The following is a 15,313-nucleotide window of genomic DNA, read 5'->3' on the forward strand; positions in this document are numbered from 1 at the left end:
GCAGGATCTGTCTGTTGGTGAGAAGCCCTAGGAAGCTTGAGGCAGGATGGGGGCGGCATGGGGGAGGAATTCTTTTTCACAAGTGTGGCTGTGTGTACACTCTGGTGTACACGCAAGCTTTCTCTTGACCCTCTTGCTTAGGTATCTGAACCATAGCTGGGGAACATGTGAAGGTGTGAGGGAAGATGGCCAGTGGGTGGGCGATTGGCTCTGATTTGGCTGTTAAACTCTGCCATGGACACAGCTGGGCACTGGGCCCAGCTCTGGAGCATCATCTTCTCTTATCACAGGTGAGGCACTGGAGAGGCTGCCAGCAGAACCCAAGCCCCCAATTTCTCAGGCCTGAGGCAGAGATCTCAGCTGCCAGCCTGGTGGCACCTGCCTCTCCCTTGGGGTCGCCTGAGGAGTGCAGTACGGAGGAGGCCTAAGGTGCCTAGTGGGAGACGGATCACAGCCTGTGACATCATGGCTGTTCCATGTCACTTCATTGGGTCATCCCTGCTCCTTCCCGAGTAGTCTTGGCCGAAACAGGAGGGAAATTGGGGGAGGGGAAGGCAGAGCTTCACAAAGGAAGAGGCAGGAATTCTGGTTGGAAATCATTCAAATGAGGCTATGAAACCAGAACCCTGTCTCAGAACAAATTGGCCAGATTTGGCCTGGGGCTGAGGACAAAGCCAGTGGAGGAGGTGGGGTCTGCCGTGGTAGGGAGGGCTGGGCAGGGCTTCAACCTGTGGCCCCAAGAGAGTCCAGGCTCGGGATATGATGGCTGCCAGGGAAGTCAGGCCTGTTACCCCTTTGGGTCACTCTGTGGGTCGCCTGCCATGCTAGAGGAGCAAAGCAACTCATCTGAAATGTCCTGGGGGGAAGGAGTTTGGTCCACTACTGTCACCCTCTAGGGTTGCCAAGCTATGATCCTGCCAGCTACCTGTCCCTGCCTCTCTTCCTGCTGTATATCTGCCACTCAAAGTTCCCATCTCTGTCCTAATGATTCATTCAAACTTTGTCTGTTTCTGCTGGGGCAGACGTAGGTCAGAAATGGAGGAGGGTGGGCCACCAAGGCCCTCAGAGACCTATCAAAGGAGCTGCTGTGTGGCAGAGGCGACCTTGGAGGGGTCACAAGGGTTCACAAGCCGCCTGGAAAGGACCTAGGCCTGTGGGATGAGGGATGGGGTATGGGGGAGCCGTCCAGGAGCTGGACCAAGAGGGGAGCGGCAAAGGCAGGAGCTTCCGGTCCAGCTGGCTGGGAGCCGCAGGCAGAGCCCAGGGAGCTCTTTTGAGGGAGAAGTGCTGTCTGTCTGCTCCTTGTGGTCTGGTGTCTGGGCCCCTCTCTGGGAAGAAACAGGGATGCTTGGCCTCCCATCCTCCATGCTCCTCTTTTAGACTCAAGGGCCAAAACCAAGTCTCAGAGCCAGTTGATGCAGGTCTCAGACACAAGCTGGGACACAGGGTTCCCGCCTCCCTTCTCCTCATCTTGGCCCTGGAGTGTTTCTGTCGTCCTGCACCTCAAACACTATCTGATCAGGCTGGCTTTGGCCTTGGTCCATGATAGGCACTTTTACCATCTGTCCTACCCATCCATGGAGAAGGGCCAGAAACTGAATGGGACCCCCTGCCCACTTGTCCCTGAGACCACTAACCGTCCAGAGGAGGCCTTACTCCCCATCGGCTCCAGGGTGGGGGTCTCAGAGGCTCCCACCCAGATAGAAGCTTCTAGAATTCTCTGTATTCCCTTCCATGTGGCTCTCAGGAGTTTCTCTAACCAGCCCCTCAGAGTATGGGCCTCAGTCATACTCTCAACACTGCCCATCCCGCTTAGGTGGACTCTCAGGGCTCTCTCTATCTTCCTCTGTCCCCCATGCGTGCTTCCCAAGACCCCTTCGCATTTCCCAGTAGAGCCCTCAGAGAAAGGTGCTTCTCAGGGAACGGGGCAGCCGTCAGCTGCCTGGACTTCTGGTGAGAGGGACCTTGCTTCTGACCCTTCCTTGGGGATCAGGCTGGGCCTAGACCTCTCTTCTCATCCTTTCAACCCCTCCTCTCAACTGAGGGCGGGGTATGAGAGAGCTAGAAGGGGATGGGAGGGCCAGTAGAGGTGGGGGAACCGGTCCTATGTTGTTCTTGGCGTGGAGCCCCCAGCCCCAGGGAAATCCTGACTCTGTGGAAAACTGAGCAGGCAGTCAGGCTGAAGGGGGGCTGCGGGAGGAAGAGGAGGAGCGGGAGGAGGACCAGGGGCTCAGGGTGAAGTGGGGGTAGGGGCTCCGCTCATAAATCAATCCCACCAGCGTCTCAGGCCTGACAAAAACCAGAGACCCTGGGTCCCTTGGGGGCTGGGGAGGGGGCACAGACCATCTTTGGATTGTGGGGGAGGAAAGGCTGCACTGAGGGCCTGCATCCTGCTCAGAGGCCTCAGCCTCCAGCCCCCCCAAATAACAGGTGTGTGTGTGTGTGTGTGTGTGTGTGTGTGTGTGTGTGCGTGTGTGGTGGGGGGAGGTTCTGAGAAAGCAGCTTCACAACTACCAGAGGAACTGGGGTGACTCTGACGGATTGATGGGGGAGGAACCTCGCAGGGCTGCAATTCCGAGCACTTTTATTGCCCAGAATCTGGCCTGGCTGGAGCCTGAGGAACCCTGCGACTTCAGTTATTTCACTTCTCTGGGCTTTAGCTTCCTTGGCAGGGCTGGAGCAGAGCTTAGAGAGGCCTGACCCCCCAACTCCAGCCTCACATGTGACACGCTGGCCCTTCCAGTGCCTGACTGAGCAAAGGACCCCACTCTGGAGTTGGAGGGACCCCGGTCTAGGTTCCCCCAATTAAGCCCTGCTGCAGAGTGTGGGACAGCACCTCGCAGGTCCTCAGTGGGTGTCTGTAAGCTGGGGGTCCCGAGGCCTCCCCGACAGGGCTGTCGTGCTGGTGGGCGAGACATTATGTGTGCAGTGTCCACCCAAGCATTCTCAGTGGAAGGCTGTCGGTTACTTTGTTCACGTCCACCCCTTGAGTGTGTGCAGGTCTCAGCCTTCCAAAGTTCACCTTCCTCCTCGATAGTCAAGTATTCGCATGAGTTCAGGGGCACTAAGGTAGCCCCTTGCAGCCCCAGGCTCCTTTCCATGAGGAAACCCTAGGAGGTATACAGGGTGATCAGGGGAGCCCAGTCCTTCCTCTGAGCATGAACAAACCCATCGGATTGGCAGAATAGGGAAGGGGCTGGCTGGACCCTCCCGGAAACCTCACCCTGGGTTCTTTTCCACAAGGCCCTGCCTCCCTCCAGGATTTCATAGCCTCATGCAGTCCCAAGGCGTCCTGCAAAGGTGATGGAAGCAGAGGCCAGACTGTGCTGGGTGACTCTTGTGCAGGCCAGAGCTGGTGTGGTTTAAGGGATAGGGCCTCAGGGGTGAAGGGTATGTGAGGAGAGAGGATGGCTGGTGGGTTCCAAAACAGTCCCTTTCCAAAAGTGTGTTGTCCACTAGACACCAGCCTGTGAAGGTGAGGTCAGCACAGGCATGGATTGGTGTTGCTGTGGCCCTCTGGGCCCCTGGCAGCTAGTCTCACCTTCACCCCAGGTGACATTCCTTCTTGTCAGCTGGGAATGTCTAGAGGCATCACTTCCCAGACAGCCAGGTCCTTGCAGCCTCCTGCAGTTGGGCATCATCTTGCTTGACCCCTCCCAGCGACGGGCTACTCAGGACTTGCCAAGGCAGCCCTTCCTAAGCTGGGCAGCTGAGATGGCTGAGAACTTCTAAGTGGAGAATACACAACCGGCATTCATTGCTGGCCCCTCGAGGGGGTGAGGAGGGGCTCAGGAGCACAGCTGTGGAGGGAGGCGGGCAGGGCCCAGGGTTCCAGGGAGAGGGCTCAGGCCCCCATTTGAGTCTCTGCCCTGCTCACTCACTCACTGTGCAGCCTTAAGGAGCCTCTCCCTCCTCCAGCCTTGAGTTCCACAACTGTAACTTTAGGGGCTGGGCGCGGGGACTTCTAAGGACCCTGCTCCCTGTGACGGATGCTCTTCCCTGAGTCCATGAATGGCTGGCACAGTGGGAACAGACCTTGGTCCACTGGGCTGGGCTGGCTCAAGAGTGCTCAGAGAATGAGCCTTGTGTGGGGACAGCACAAGGTCCCCTTTCATTTCTCTGGGCCCCCAGCTCTCCCTCCTGCCAAGGTCAACCCAACCCTGACCAGTGGGTCACGACCGCCTGGGGCAGTTGAGGTCAGAGGCTGGGGACTTGGGAGGAGCCCAGTAAGGACGTTCAGACTCCTGTCCTCTCATCCAGGGTCAGGGTATGACGACTGCAGCTCTGTGTGCCCTAACTTCCTGAAAGTGACCCAGACCTCCCTCTGCACCCTTCCTGCAGCCTCGGTGGTCCCTGGAGACCCCTCTGACTGTGGTGTCAGACAGGCCTAGTATGGAATCCGGACCAGCTGCTTACAAGCACAGTGACCTTGGGCAAGTCCTGCTGCTTCTCCTCAGGATGTCAGTGGCTCCAGTGGCCGCCTTGCAGGGTTTTGGGGAAGAGAAGGTCACGAGTGAATGCCCTGGCCATGCCTGAAGCCTGCGCTCCATGAAGAGCAGCTGTGATGCTCATTATCATAGGCCCAGCAAAGGCAGAGAAGATGCCAAGAAATCCGGACCAGACTGGACTCCTCCTGCTGCCTCAGCCTTCCCTCTCTCGATCTGTTTGTCCATCGGGGAATTGGGGGCTTCCAATTCTCAGGCCCTAAAATCTGCACAATTTAAAGTAGTCAAAACAAACCCTCCACTCACTCTATTTATGCTGAGAGAGAACAAGCTCCTGGCCAGCCCTAATGGGTTCCAGGTGTGCTCTGTGCCCTGCAGCGCCCAAGCCGGCCGTCGTGGTGGTGGCTGTGACTTTCTTTGCCCACTGGCTGGGGAGACTCTGCAGCCCTGGCCTCCAGCCTGTGCAAACGGTGGTGTTGGATCAGGCCCTACCCAGACATCAATCTTGGGCTCAGAGGCCCTAGGTTCAAAGCTCCGAGAGCCACTGTCCCCACCCTTGGCAGCATAGGGATCTCCTGGACTCCTGCCTTGACCCCAAGAGGCGGGGGGAGGCCTGAATTTTCATAGACCTGTAAAACTCTCTCTCACAGGAGGTTGAGCATGGGAGTGACCTCCCAGAGAGGCTCTGGGTACCAGGTGGCAGCCCAGAGGGCACGAATGAAGTTTCCTTTATTATCATTATGTATTAATTATTATGTTATATAATCAGAGTGACAGCGTCGCTTATTAATGGCAAATCTTGGGCCAAGTAGTGTGGCCGTGCAGGGCTTGTCCTCACGGCCAGGCATGGTGAGGGACGGCCAATGTGATGGGGAATGGAATGAGGAGGCTCATAGAGAAGGAGCCTCGCCCAGGTCATGCGGAGGCTGCAGTGGGACCGGAGCTCATAGCTGTCTGACCTCAAGGCTCAGCTCTGCTCTCCAGACTGGACAGGGTCTTTTGGTTCCCCTTTGCTCAGGGGCAGGCCCAGCCTTTCCTTAAGGGTGAAAGAGGGACCCGAGTCTGTGCACGTGATCGTGGGAGGATCAGGTGTGTGGGGAGCTGAGCATGGTGTGACTCCTCCTGGAAGTGATGATGCCAGCGGCTTAAACCCCCCTCAATAGTGCGTACAGCAGGTTCCCATCCCTGACCCCCAAATTCTCCCAGTCTCAAGCTTTAGCCATGCTTGCCACCTAGGTGAACACTCTCTCCCAGTCTCTTCACCCACCCTAGATAGAGCCAGCCCCTTCCCTTGCTGGTGACCATTGGCATGGCGTCAGCATATGGGTTCCCCTCTCCCATCCATGTCAGCTAGGACCTCTGGCACAGACTGACTGGTTTCCCCTGGGGAGATGACTTACACTCCCCTCCCTCAGAAGCACAGGTGGTGTGTGGGCATAATGGCAGTGAAGGTTCACTTTAGGCCTTCTGTTTGGGAAATGATCGATATTAGTCATTTTTAGTCTGTGTCTCAACGATCACACTATGTACACAGCATTCTTACCGTTACAACCTAGAACAGCAACTGTACTATGATTCACAAAGCTTATCAGTGTATGATTATAAATTATTTTACATATGCATTTGGTGACTTCTGCTTTCTCCCAGACCGTATGCCCCCCCCCACCCGCCAGCGGCAGTCTGCTTTTTGAGGCTTTCCAGTGCCCTGCATAGCACTGACACTTAAGTCCCTGGCATTGCTGAGTGAGTGAAACAGTAGGAAGCTAAGAAGAGGTGAGAATGGAGGCTGGGAGCGGGCAAATGAGGAGCAGGATGAAGAGCAAGCTCTTGGAATCTGTGTATGAGTTTGGGTCTGGAGAGTACGTGTGTGTGGTGCCTCACTGATACTGCTCCAGGAAGGAGAAGCTAAGCAGTAGGGCCCCTTTCCCCTACCCAGGTGGAACTGTAGCCTCCTGCAGGTAGGCAATCTGCAGACTCAGGCCTCTCTGGAATCTCTAGACCCTCAAAGACCAGAAGAGCCACCAGTCAATCCCTTCAGCCCCAGACTCTCAAAAGCGAATTTCGGAATAATGTTGGTCTTTGGTTCATTTCAGGGCAATCATGGAGAGAGGATCTGACCCTTAGATACACAGGGCGGGATGTTTCCCAGCTTGTGCCCTGTCCCTGCCATCTCTAGGGCATGAGACTATCCACTACTCAGTCTCTCAGCCTCTGCTCCCTACACCCATATTCTGGGAGCAGAGAAAGGGAAATTTCTTGGGAGTCAAGAAGATCTAGGCTCTAAGCTCTACCACTCTCTAGCAAGGAGCCTTGGATCCGGTCTGCCGCTCTGAGCCTCAGTTTCCTCATTTGCACAACAGAGATGATCAGGACAATCACATGAGCAGCAAGGGTCCAGGGCTGCCACTGCTGCTCTCAAACTAGTGGCTGTGAGGCTGGGGCAAGGACTCAGTTCAGTCTCTGGGTCTTGTGCTCCACATCTGTCAAGCAGGTTGGTTTCCATAATGGTGAAGGGCCCTTCCAGCTCCAACTTGCTGGGTTCTATTCTGAGCAGAGAGCCCCACCTCTGGGGAGGGGGGACGAGAACATTCTTTCAGCTCACATTCAGCCCGGGCATATGCCTGCCCAGCCAATACCTCACATTTAGCCTGTAGCTGTTGCCACGCTGGCCACGCCCTTGGCACCAGGCCACCCCCCCCATCCCACCCTACCCCACTTGCCAGGCCCACACAGGTGGGTGGCTGCATTCTTGTGGCGCTGGAGGGTGGCTGGGAGGACAGAAGGAGACAGGAGACAAGAGGCTAGGGTGGAGGGGCAGAGGGTGGGATAGGCAGAAAGTGTGGGTCCTCGAACCCAGTGGCTTCCTGGCTGGTGGGCAGGCTGGCTCTGCCCCTTCCTATCCTACCCTACCCTACCCTACCCCACCCTACCCCTACCCTACCCTAGCAATGTGTCCTTGGGCAAGCCGCTTTCACCTCTTAGAAGCCTGTTACCTCCTTTATGAACAAATAATAATAAAAAATCCATTAGAGTGCCAGGAGGACTGAAGGGGCTTCACGTCAAGTGCAGTGCACCCCACGGAGATTTGTTCTCGGGGAGCAGGGTCCCACACCCTTCCCTCGGGCCCGGCAGTGGCAAGTTCCACCAAGGCCCTGTGGGGGCGCTTTGGCGACTTTGCCGGAGCCAGCTCCCCTGGGCTGGCTGTCTAGGGTCCTTGGCCCCGGAGCCCCAGCCCACGAGCTGGGGAGGCTGCAGCCGGGCCGCCCCCTGCCCCCCCCCCTCACCGCCTGGGCCTCGTACGAGCGCCTTTGATCTGCAACCTTCAGGGGGATTAAGAGCCTGAGAGCTCGGCTCCCCGGGGTCCCCCGCTCCCCGCCGCCCTCCCTCGGGCTGACCTCCCAGTCGGCGGCCCCGGCTGGGGGCTGGCTCCGCCGCCGGTGGTCCCCGCGCTCCGGCCGCCGCGCCTCCGGGCAGGGCCCTGGATCACCCGGGCAGCAGCCGCTCGGCGGCGGCTTCGGGAGGCCGGGGGCCCAGGGCCTGGGGGACCTGGGGACCTGGGGACCTGGGGGGCCCGGGGAGGGCGGGAGCGGAGGGGAGGGCCGGGCCGGGCGCCTCCTGGACGTTTTGGCCGGGGAATCGATGTAAAGTGTTTAAAAAGAAAAACTCTCCGGAGGAGGACGTAACCTTTTCTTAACATCTGGGGCTCAATTAGCTAATGACAGCAAAGCCTTCTCCGGTGTCGCTGACCCCTGGGCAGCAGCCCGGCTCCCCCAGCCCCGGTATTTATACAGCTGCGGCCCCTCGCTGGGACGGGGCTGGGGGTTTAGCTGGGTTATCTCGCTGGAGATCCGCCGCCCGCCCCAAAAAAAGAGAGAGAAAAGGCTTAGCACAGCGTCCCACCCGCCGGTCCCCAGCCCCCCTGGTCGCTGCTCTGCGGCCCTGCGCTCCCAGCCCCTGCGTTCTGCTTCCTCTCCTCCTGCCCCTCGCCTGCTGGGGCTCTTCTCCCCGCTTTCTGTCCTCTCTCTCGCTCTCTCTCCAGCGGCCTCCCCTGGCTCCGCAGCTCTCTGAATAGCTCCCTTGTTCGTCCTGGGGTTCCTGTCTTGCTTCCCATTCTGGAGGGCCCCCCCTCCCGGCCTCGCCCTCTCAGTGTCTGTCTGTCCTCGCAGAGGTGTGTCCTGCCCTGGGTGCTGGGCAGATAGTCCCGAGGGAGCCGCCCTAGCACTGGTGCAGAACTGGGCAAGCTAGTGGCTGGGCACTTTTGGGCTGACCCCTCCAAGTGTGAGACACTGGAGCCGGGGGCGTGGGGGAGCTGGGGTGTAAGGACTGGATTAGGGCCAGAGGGGACCCCAGGGCCCCCTAAGACACCCAGTTCTTCCAGCTCCTGGAATCTCACCTTTTTCTTCATGTCTCCAATGCAGTGCCTGTTTTGAACCAAGGCAGACTCCCTTTCCGTTTTGTATTGCTTTGGCACAGTCAAAACGGGCTGGTACAGTCAACACGAGCTTGGATCACACCAAAGTCAGGTCCTAAGGCACGGTACCAAAGCAGGGCAGCAAAGAAGAGCGTAAGATCTGGAATGAAACAAGCAGGGGTCCACTGCTAAGTGTCATTTGAGACAGTCTGTCGTCTTGGGGCAGTCACGGGCCTCATCCGTAAAATGGGTGTATTGATAGTCATCAAACAACAACGCAGTGTGCTGCTTGCCCTTACACTAGTGCACTTACGTTTTGGTTGATTTCCTGGAGTCTGTGATTTCTTTTGTGTTTTTCTTTTCTCTTTCCCTCCCCAGGATAGAGCTGTGTTCCAAAGTTGTATTTCTTACTCTCCTAAACTGACTGAAGTTTCTTTACCTAAATGTGAAATGTCTCTGACCTTTTTTCACAGAAAAATTCCTTTCCGCAGGCCTTCCTTGCCTCTTGGGCAGGACCCTGCGATTTTCGGAGGGAATGCTTCGTGAATCCACCCCAGAACCACCCGAAAAGGCCACAGGTCTCCGAAGGCAGAACCGAAACCAGAACCAGGATGTCAGCTCTACAGTCCCAGGAGACAGGAGGCCCTGGAGGACAGCGACCGCGGGGAAATCTGGGCGCCTAGAGGGGAAGGGGACAGTCGCGCCCACCCTGCGCCCCGAGCCCGCCTGGCCCTGGACGCACGCAGAAGCGGGGGCCCCGAGGCGAGGCGAAGGGCGCTGTTGACCCCGCCGCCCCGCACCGGCTCCCGCCAGGCGCCGATGCAGAGTCCCGAGAAAGCTGCGTTTGCAGGAAGACCTTCCGATCGGATCCGCTGCAGGGTGCCTTGGGCTCCTCCCCGGCTCCTCCCCCGGGCCGGCTGGGCAAGAACCCGAGAAGGTGGCAGCGGAAACCGGAGCCCGGCGCCGGGCGGCCGCAAGGGCCTCGGCCCGGAGAGCTCCGCCGCCGCTTGCCAAGGTCAGTCCCGCCGTCCCGCCCGAGGCCGCGGGGACACCGCCCCGCGCTCCCCGCAGGTGCCTGGGCGGGATGTTGAGGCCTGAGGGGCCTGAGGCTGGGGCCGATCTCCTGAGGCCCACGAAGGGCGTGGAGAGTCTCTGCCCTAGTGGGCAGAGGACGGCCAGCCGGGGTGGCTTGGCCCTCCGTGTGGCTTGGCCTCCAGGACTCCCTTAGGGACATGGCGGTGGCACTTTGGTTTCCTCTTCTGAAAAAAAAAATCCTTGGGTCGTGTTTCTTCCCAAGCTCAGGGGCTCTGTCTGCAGCTCGGGCTGCAGAGGAGAGCAGAGAGGAAGAGCAGGGCTGGTGGAGAGCAGAGTCCTCAGCACCCAGTGCCCACCCAGGCTGGGGTAGGGGGGCTTTCCCAGGGGCTTTGGCTGTGGGTCCCGTGGGAGATGGCAGCGTAGTCGGGTTTTCATGACAAGTTGGTGTGGAGTAGAGGTGGGCTGAAAGCCAAGGTGAGGTGGGCTCAAGTTGGGACTGTGGGGATGGGGGGTAAGGGGGAAAGGAGCCTGAAACCTGGGGTGCTTTGTTAGCCTTAACTCAGTGCATGGGGAGTCTTAGCGTTGCTCAGGGTGGGAACTGAGCATCCATCTGGGGTGGAGGAGAACAGGATGCAAATAAGGCGGGATTGGAGGGCAAAGAAGGTTTTCGTGGGGTCAGATGACGAGCTTGTGTCTGTCTGTACCTTGATGCAGAGTTCCCACCATGCCATGTGGTGTTACTACCCCCGTGTTACAGGTGGAGACTGAGGCCTGGAGCGGTGAAGGACCCTGCCTAGGCCACTACTGTGTGGCGGAGGGATAAAGCCCAATGGAAACCCTGGACTGTCTGCTCCCCAGTCTGGGCTACTCCTCTCCAGGGTGAAAACATCCTGACCCCCCTCAGGAGTGTCCATCTTGGGCACTGAGTCCCCCAAGGGAAGGAAGGGCTGAGCCTGCCTGGAGCCAGCTGGAACTTGGTGGGAAACCTCCAGCCACCTGAGATAAGGTCAAACCAAGCAGGGTGTGGAGGTGCACACTTGTAATCCCGACACTTTGTAAACTGAGGCAGGAGGATCACCATGAGTTCAACGCCAGCCTGGGCTACATGGTGAGTGCCAGGCCAGTTTGGAATACATAGCAAGACCTTGTCTCAAAATGCAAAAACCAAAACAATAACAAAAGATCCAACCATATGGTTTGTTCTGCAACATGTTATTTTGCTCTTAATATTTCCATGCAATAAACATGTGTACACATCCAGAGTTCTTGTGTGAGGTGGGGTAGTGCCCCTGTGCATAGATACCCATCTGTGACTTATCCAATCTTCTGCCTGTGGACATCTGTATTGTGGCCAAAGTTTTACAACCACAAGCTTCAGCGCACATCCTTGTAAGACTGTCTTCTTATGGGTGAAAGGATTTTTAGAAGATGGAAATGCCGTCAGGAGTCCAGAGTGTGCTGATGGTAAAGTCTGAGAGGCTGTGGCAGTTTATGTTCCCTCTGTCCAACCAGGATGCCTTCTCTTCCATCCTTCCCTCAGACTACTGTGTTGTGTGTGTGCTCTGCCGATCTAGTGGGTGAGTTTTTCATTTTTATTTCCCAGAGCCTGCAGCTCAGCCAAAGACAGATTAAGCCAAAGAAAGCATTGTTTGTGAAGAATCAAAGAAGGGCTCAGCAGTGAATAGCAGGGATTTGAGACAGCTCGGAGAAGAAGCTTTTGCAGCACCTGGCTCTGGAGGCACCAGAATTCCTTTCTCTGGGCAGCATGCGATGAATGACCCCAGGAAGTCTCCATGAGGCCTGGTAGCCTCAGCTCTGACGGCCACTCACAAGGTGAATCCAAGCAGCCACTCATGGGGTAAACCCTGGTTCTGCACAGGTCGAAGGGACACACAAGATGCCATCTTCAGAGAGGGCACGGTGTCCAGCTTCCTGAAAGAGTCAAAGAAAATGAAAGTCACCATGCTGGTTCTGGGTGCTAATGCAAACTGGGGAGTCCACCTTCGGAGGGGGAGCATGATGGGAAGAGACAGGAACTCCAAACTTAGCAAAGGTGGGACTCACCTCCGCCTACCAGCTCTTCCCCTTCTAGGTGTCTTCTTGAAAGAGTTCAGGACAGCATGGAGTGACACATGCACTATCCGTGTTTATAGCAGCACAGCTCGTAATAGCTGGTTCTTGGAAGGCAGGAAGAAGGGATCAAGGAAATGTATTTTTACACAGTGGAGTACTATTCTGTCACAAAGAAGGAGAAACTCGTGCCATTTGCAGGAAAATGAATGCTTGAGACCTTGAGACCATAACTTTAAGTTAAAAAAAAAATATATATATATTTATCACCTGTTTTCTCTTATATGAGGAAACCCAAAATATGAACAGCAAAATAAAAGACGGTTACTGGGAAATAGTGAGATACATCTTTTACCAAAGCAAAGGGGACCAAGGGATGAGGAGAGGGGGAGTGAGAAGAGGGAATAAAGAAAGAATTAAGAGGCAACTTTTCCCCACACCAGCTTCCCAGGGGCATGTAGTTATTATACACCACAAATGTGTACTAATAAAGAAAATTGTGAAGGAAAAACCAAACAAACTGGGCATGGCCGTGCACGCCTGTAATCTCATCGCTTGGGAGGCTGAGACAGGAGGATCATTGCAAATTTGAGACCAGGTTGGGCTACAAAGTGAGCTCAAGGCCAGTCTGAACTACCTAGAGACACCCTGTCTCAAAAAGACCAAAAAAAAACCCAAAACAAAACACCAAACAACAACACAGCTGATAGAGTACTTTCTGGATAAAGTATTGCTGTAAGTGTCTCAATTTATTGAGGAATTTTATCGTTGTCACAATTCCATGGGCTAAATGTAATGACTGTCCCATTTTGTAGCTGAGCATGTAGAGGTATAAACGGAAGTGGCTTAACCAGTAGCACATAACTACAAGCAGCCAACTGGGACTCTGGCTCAGATGTGAGGCTTTGGGTCCATCCTTCTTCTGGTCAGCACCCAGCAGGCCTCTTAGCCCATGTTAAAAGTACCCTGAACTGATTGCACGCTAGGCACACTGGTGGTGTTATTGCCACTAGCACTGACAACAAGCCTACGAAATAGAAGGTGCTTCCCTTCAAGGGCAATGAGGTGCAGAGAGGTGGCCTGCCTTGGTTAAGATGACCCAGACAGGAAGAAGCCAAGCCAATCTATGGCCTGGGATCTGGTGAATCAGAAGCCCCTGCCCTTCCCTATCACCGTGGGATCTTTGAGAACATCAGAAGAGCAGTCATGCAGCTGTAGAAGGAATATCACCTCTCAGAGCGGCTTCTCTCAGCCAGGTGTGGTGGCGCTTGCATGTAATCCCAGCATTCAGGAGGCTGAGGCAGGAGGATCACCTTGAGTTCAAGGCCAGTCTGAATTAGATAGTGACACCCTGGGGAGGGAGAAAGAGGGAGAGAGACAGGGAGAGGGAGAGAGGGAGAGAGATAGAAAGAGAGAGAGAGAACCAGGAAAAGGCTTATCTTTGCAAAGATGAGTGTGTGACTGCAACATGGATGAAATACTTGTATGTGTGCATGTGTGTTCATGTGTGTGTGTGTGTGTGCGTGTGTGCTCACTGGCCTCTTGGGCAGTGCTTGCTTCAGGGCTTCAGGGCTTCACATGATGACCTTTTTACCTTAGCGGGCAGCCCCTGGGCAGGCCATACAGTGCGAAGGTCCTGGGAGCTGTCCGCACCTTGCTGTGGAGCAGTTTCTCAGCTAGGAGAGCGTTTCTCCAGCTAGGGGATCCACTTGTAGAGTCCCTGAGTTCTTGGAATATGTTTTAGGGTTGGATTGAAAGCTCAATAATATTAAACTATTTTAGCCGTAATAAAGCTGGAAGCCTGCAGTTAAGCATTTTCATGGACTAGGATTTCAGCCCCTTCGGTTGGTGATGTTCACTGGGGGAGTTCACAGCTGGGACCCTGGGAATCGCCTCCCCCCCCTTTCTCCTCCTCCTGGCCTCCTTTCTTTTTCCTCCCCTCAGCCTCCTTTTCCTCCCTTTCCCTTCCTTCTCCTTCCCCCCCCCCCCCATCTTCCTTGTTCTTTTTCTTCTTCTCCTTTTGCTTTGAGCACTGGAGTTTGAACCAAGGGCCTTTGCCCTGAGCTGTATCATTTTGTCTCTTTATATTATTTTGAGACAGCCTTGCTAAGATGCTGGGTTCAGATGTGATTTTCCAGCCTCAGCCTCCCAGAATGATGGGATATAGGCCTGGGCAAGCACACCCGGGCACCTGCTTGCTTCCTTGCTTCTCTCTCTCTCTCTCTCTCTCTCTCTCTCTCTCTCTCTCTGTCTCTCTCTGTCTCTCTCTCTCCCTCCCCCCCTCCTCTTTCTTTTTATTAGTACATGTTCATGGCATGTAATGATTACATTTACTGTGGGGGGTTGGTACAGGTACACAAAACATCTCAATTCTTTTTATGACCCCTCTCCTTCCCTCCTCATTCCTGCTTTTTCTTCAAGAGCACTTATATTGTGTAGGTTTGGGGGACACTGGACAGACATGAGCTCAGTCACAACAGGTGGCCAATGTGCTGGGACCCCACGGATCTGGGTTCTGGTCTTGGCCACTTGACCCCAGGGCTCCTTGGTTCTGCAGGTGCAAAGTTCTCAAGCTCACTCTGAAGTTCTCCGCAGCAGCAGCAGCAGCAGCAGCGGTGGCAGCACTGCCCACCAGGCCTGCCCAGCTGCTGACAGAGCTGGGAGACAAATGTACTCCAAGCCCAGGCTGGGCGGGGCAGCCGAGGTGTGAAGGCGCTGAGTGGACGCCTTCCTGGCTGACAGTTCAGGGCGGGGAGCACTTGTGTGGCAGAGGGGAGATGAAGCCCGTGGGAGTCCAGGTCAGGAAGGGGCTTTGTGGTAGACCTGGCTCCAAGCTGAGCCAAGGCCAGGGAGGGTGAGAGGCCGAGCCGTCCTGCAGGCAGGAAGGATGGAGAAGTGGGCGGGTGGGGTGCGCTCTGGCAGAAAGCCAGGTGAAGAGTACATTTGGGGGGCTGGGCCTAGAGTTGGAGAGCCTTGGAGACCATCTTGGCCACCTCTTGGTGGGCCAGGGAAACATCACGAGGCCTTAGTTGGTTAAAATGTCTCAGGATCACGTAGCACGCAGGAGCCGTGCGCATGGCAAGGAGGCAGGCAGGGATTTTTTCAATCTGAGCTGAGTTCTCAGCCTTGAGAATGTTTTGAGGGGTTCAAGTGAAGCTCTGTTTTCCATCATGCACTCCATGAAGCCCAATGTGGACTCTAAGGACCTCCCTCTCTCTCCAGCCCCCAGGGTTCCTGAGGTTCTCTAGCCCACAGGCCTGGGGGCATTTCACTTTTATGTGTCCTCCAAGGAACAGCCACATTCTGGGGGTGCCCTATGAGGAGGGAGGTCTTCAGCCAGCCCTTCCCAGCT

General features: G+C 55.9%; 1 protein-coding gene and 1 long non-coding RNA gene across 5 annotated transcripts; one reads left to right on the forward strand and one right to left on the reverse strand.

The window, feature by feature from the left end:
- Nucleotides 1-5,192: 5,192 nt before the first annotated feature.
- On the reverse strand, nt 5,193-10,154 carry LOC106029156 (proline-rich protein 25-like). 4 transcript variants are annotated; one of them, XR_010051618.1, is made up of 3 exons: nt 9,170-9,317; nt 8,839-9,016; nt 5,193-7,011 (listed from the first exon to the last, which is right to left on the reverse strand). XR_010051618.1 is itself a non-coding variant. In XM_063261173.1 (2 exons), the coding sequence occupies exons 1-2, from the start codon at nt 10,088-10,090 to the stop codon at nt 8,972-8,974; spliced, it is 537 nt and encodes a 178-aa protein (XP_063117243.1). In that variant the 5' UTR covers nt 10,091-10,154; the 3' UTR covers nt 7,430-8,971. The 4 variants fall into 4 exon arrangements, 1 of the variants encoding a protein (XP_063117243.1); XR_010051617.1 differs by lacking the exons at nt 5,193-7,011; nt 9,170-9,317 and adding exons at nt 7,430-8,285; nt 9,599-10,154; XR_001202832.3 differs by lacking the exon at nt 5,193-7,011 and adding an exon at nt 7,430-8,285.
- Nucleotides 9,740-11,151, forward strand: LOC134478754 (uncharacterized). The gene is made up of 2 exons (XR_010051619.1): nt 9,740-9,871; nt 10,649-11,151. It is a non-coding gene; the product is annotated as an uncharacterized LOC134478754 (long non-coding RNA).
- Nucleotides 11,152-15,313: the final 4,162 nt, after the last annotated feature.

Source organism: Cavia porcellus, unplaced genomic scaffold (assembly GCF_034190915.1).
Source record: "Cavia porcellus strain 051 isolate PalLab524CR breed Dunkin Hartley unplaced genomic scaffold, mCavPor4.1 scaffold_14, whole genome shotgun sequence".
Taxonomy (NCBI): Eukaryota; Metazoa; Chordata; class Mammalia; order Rodentia; family Caviidae; genus Cavia; species Cavia porcellus.

Coding starts and splice junctions, on each gene's coding strand:
- LOC106029156 (XM_063261173.1), bottom strand. CDS start 10,090: ATGTCCCTAAGGGAGTCCTGGAGGCCAAGCCACACGGAGGGCCAAGCC. Junction 9,017..9,598: donor CTCGGGGCCCCCGCTTCTGC/GTGCGTCCAGGG, acceptor GTTTCATTCCAG/ATCTTACGCTCTTCTTTGCT.